General features: G+C 49.8%; 1 protein-coding gene across 1 annotated transcript; it reads left to right on the top strand.

The window, feature by feature from the left end:
* The first annotated feature begins 1,273 nt into the window (after nucleotides 1-1,273).
* LOC142364151 (lysozyme C-like) lies at nucleotides 1,274-2,690 on the top strand. Its single transcript, XM_075443054.1, has 4 exons — nucleotides 1,274-1,427; nucleotides 1,774-1,932; nucleotides 2,167-2,245; nucleotides 2,611-2,690. Exons 1-4 carry the CDS (start codon nucleotides 1,274-1,276, stop codon nucleotides 2,669-2,671), a joined length of 453 nt encoding a protein of 150 aa, XP_075299169.1. The 3' UTR covers nucleotides 2,672-2,690.
* Nucleotides 2,691-3,137: the final 447 nt, after the last annotated feature.

Below are 3,137 nucleotides of genomic sequence, written 5' to 3'. Positions count from 1 at the left end.
CAATAAAAACTGGGGAAAGAAGAAGGAAGGGGAGGATGTTTGGAGTGATGGCATTTCCCTACCCAAGTAACCATTCTGTGTGATGAAGCCCTGCTTTCCTGGAGGTGGCTAAACATCTTCCTCCTGATGGGAAGTAGTGTATCAATCCTCTGTTTCACTGTGCTTGTGAGGACAGATTTTGCTTTGCCTGCTACACTGCTTTTATCTCAACCAAGCATTTTTCTCACTTTTACACTTCTGATTCTCTCCCTCATCCCACCAAGGTGGGGGGAGAGATCGAGCCTCAAGTTTCTTCTATGGCCTCAAGTTGCATCAGGGGAGCTTTAGACTGAATATGAGGAAAAATGTCTTTACTGAAAGAGTGGTCAGGCATTGGACCAGGCAGCCCAGGGAAGTGGTGGAGTCCCCATCCCTGGAGGAGTTCAAAACACGTGTAGATGCTGCACTTCAGGACATGGTTTAGCAGGCATGGTAGTGTTGACGTGACAGCTGGACTTGATGATCTTAGAAGTCTTTTCCACCCTTCATGATGCTGTGATTCTATGATTCCGTAACTTAGCAGCCTACTGGGGTTAAACCACAACACCCACACAAGGCAACTACAGCCTTTGATCCATGAAGCGTCCATAACCCCAACAACCAAGCTGGTGACCGCCTCAAGATTTTCAAATGACGGTATCCTAAAATTAATGCATGTGCAGCCAAAGCCTCATTTAAAGCAACCTGGGGTGACCTCAATTCTTGCGATTACCAAAAAGCAGTCCCTATAGCAACCCTACCCTGAAACCATAGGACAACGCTATACTGCATCAACAGACTAAACCGAAGGCTGGTTCTTACCCATAGGTAACTATAATTTAATTGTAAACTCAGCGTTTTCTGTTGCTGTAGATGTGACTCTTCAGGCTTCCCAGCCTTTTTTCGTAGGTAAATCCCAGCTCAACTCCTATGGCAACTATAACCATAAGCTCAATGCTACCCCTAAATTTCATTCCTGGAGCAACTGGGGATTGCTGTACTGCCTGTGTGTGCACGAGTCCCAGCCTTGCAGGGCTGGTGGAGCAGGCACTGGCATCCTCCAGGACACGTCTTTGGCTTTTGGCCTGCTTCCTTATTGGCTCATTACCATAAAGGCGTTCCACACTTCCCAGATATGCTTGGCTAGCTGGTAGGTCCTCCTCCTGGGAGCAGGAATAAAAGGCTGGCATTGAAGGCAGCCCTGACAGACAGACAGCTGAAGTCGCTTTGGCACTTCCTTGCTGTGGACTGCACTATGAGAAACTCAGTGCTCTTCTTCGGCTTTCTTCTGGCCTTCCTCGGCCTGGCTGTGCCAGGCACTGAGGGAGAAATCATCCCCCGATGTGAGTTGGTGAAGATCCTGCGTGAGCATGGCTTTGAGGGCTTCGAGGGCACAACCATAGCTGACTGTGAGTATAATGAGCTCCCATTTCACCTCTCCACCTATACCACCCTTGTCCCTCTCAGCTTCTTTGCAACCTTCCAGCAGTACTGTTCTGTCCCTCCAGTCCTTTGACTTCACCATCTCTCTGCCTCATCCCCTTCCTTGCCCCATCCCCTTCCTTGCCCCCTTCTATTGCTTACACAACAAATACCCATCCAGAGCTTTCTCCTTCCAAGCACTTCTCCATCCATTCCTCAGACTTACCGTATCACCGGTTTACTTCTCCAGCTCTTCATCCGTCCTTAATCTCTTCATCTCTTCCCTCTTATTTACCCTGAGCATCCCTTGACGTTCCTCTCTTCCCCCTGCAGGGATCTGCCTGGTGCAACACGAGAGCGATTACAACACCGAAGCGTATAACAACAATGGTCCAAGCAGGGACTACGGGATCTTTCAGATCAACAGCAAGTACTGGTGTAATGATGGCAAGACCAGTGGAGCCGTCGACGGCTGCCACATCAGTTGCTCAGGTAAGTGGTGGGACAGAACAACGAGCCTTCCTTCATCCTCTCGATGAAAGCACCCTGATCTGTCCATCACATCCGCCCAGCAGCTGCTCTGGGCATTTCTCTCCATGTTCATCCATCTCCTCGATATCCCTCCTAGCCTTCCTGATGAATGAACACCTTTCCTTCTGCCCATCTATCCCTGCTCTCCCTCTACCCCTCTTTCCTCCATACTGACGTTTTCTCCCGCCCCCACAGAGCTTATGACAAATGATCTTGAGGACGATATTAAGTGTGCCAAGAAGATTGCTAGAGATGCTCACGGCCTCACTCCCTGGTAAGGATATTTGCAGTGGGCACTGGGGAAGAGTGGGCAGAGTAGACAAAAGAAAAACCTGCTGTTGACTGGTGCCTGGGGGGGCCAGTGGGTGGGAAGCTGTATTTGGTAAAGTTTAGCACAGTCCTTCTCCTAGAGCTGAAAGGCGTCCTGGCTCCAGCATCTGCCCTAACACCCTAACTTTCCCTCCCCTCCCAGAGCTCTCCCCGTGGTTCCCTTCCCCCAGCTCCCTCTACTGAGCTCATCAGAATTTTCTCTGATTCCTACCTTTCATGCCCAGCCAGCTGTCTGTATATAAGTGTGGTTTTTGAACGGATTCAATCACTGCCTATCCCCTCAGCTGACATCATGTATTTCTCTTCCAGGTACGGCTGGAAAAACCATTGCGAGGGCAGAGACCTGAGTTCCTACGTCAAGGGCTGCTAAATGACTCCGCAAGCAGCACCTGATCTCGGGACCACCCATGGTGAAGAAGGAGTGTGTATGGAGCGGAGGCTAGCGGAAATGGACGTGTGTGGGGAATTCAAGGCAGCGCATTGCTCTGGTAGAAAGGGTGCTGGCTACTGTTAACGCTATAAGGACTTTGCGCTACTGCAACGCAAGCAGAGAACTTAAAGGCTGGCGGCTTAGTAGAAACAAAGCTTAGCAAAAGTGCGTTACAGCTGGAGTTTCAGCCATTTACTTGCATGATCCTGTCTCGAGGTTTGTTTTGTCGTCCTGACTAGCAGGGCTTGCCAACGTCTAGGGTTTCTCTCTCTATTTGTCTCTTTTCCTCTTCTCCTTCATCTCTCCTGTCCTGCCCCCTCCTCCTTCCCTCCCTCCCTCGCCTTTTTCCATTCCTTTGTTCTTTCTTAGCTGAGTACAGAGAATATGAAAATCCATGAATGCCATG

Source organism: Opisthocomus hoazin, chromosome 25, assembly GCF_030867145.1.
Source record: "Opisthocomus hoazin isolate bOpiHoa1 chromosome 25, bOpiHoa1.hap1, whole genome shotgun sequence".
NCBI classification, from domain to species: domain Eukaryota; kingdom Metazoa; phylum Chordata; class Aves; order Opisthocomiformes; family Opisthocomidae; genus Opisthocomus; species Opisthocomus hoazin.
Note: the sequence above shows the minus strand (reverse complement) of the source record. Positions and strands in the feature narration are given on the sequence as shown.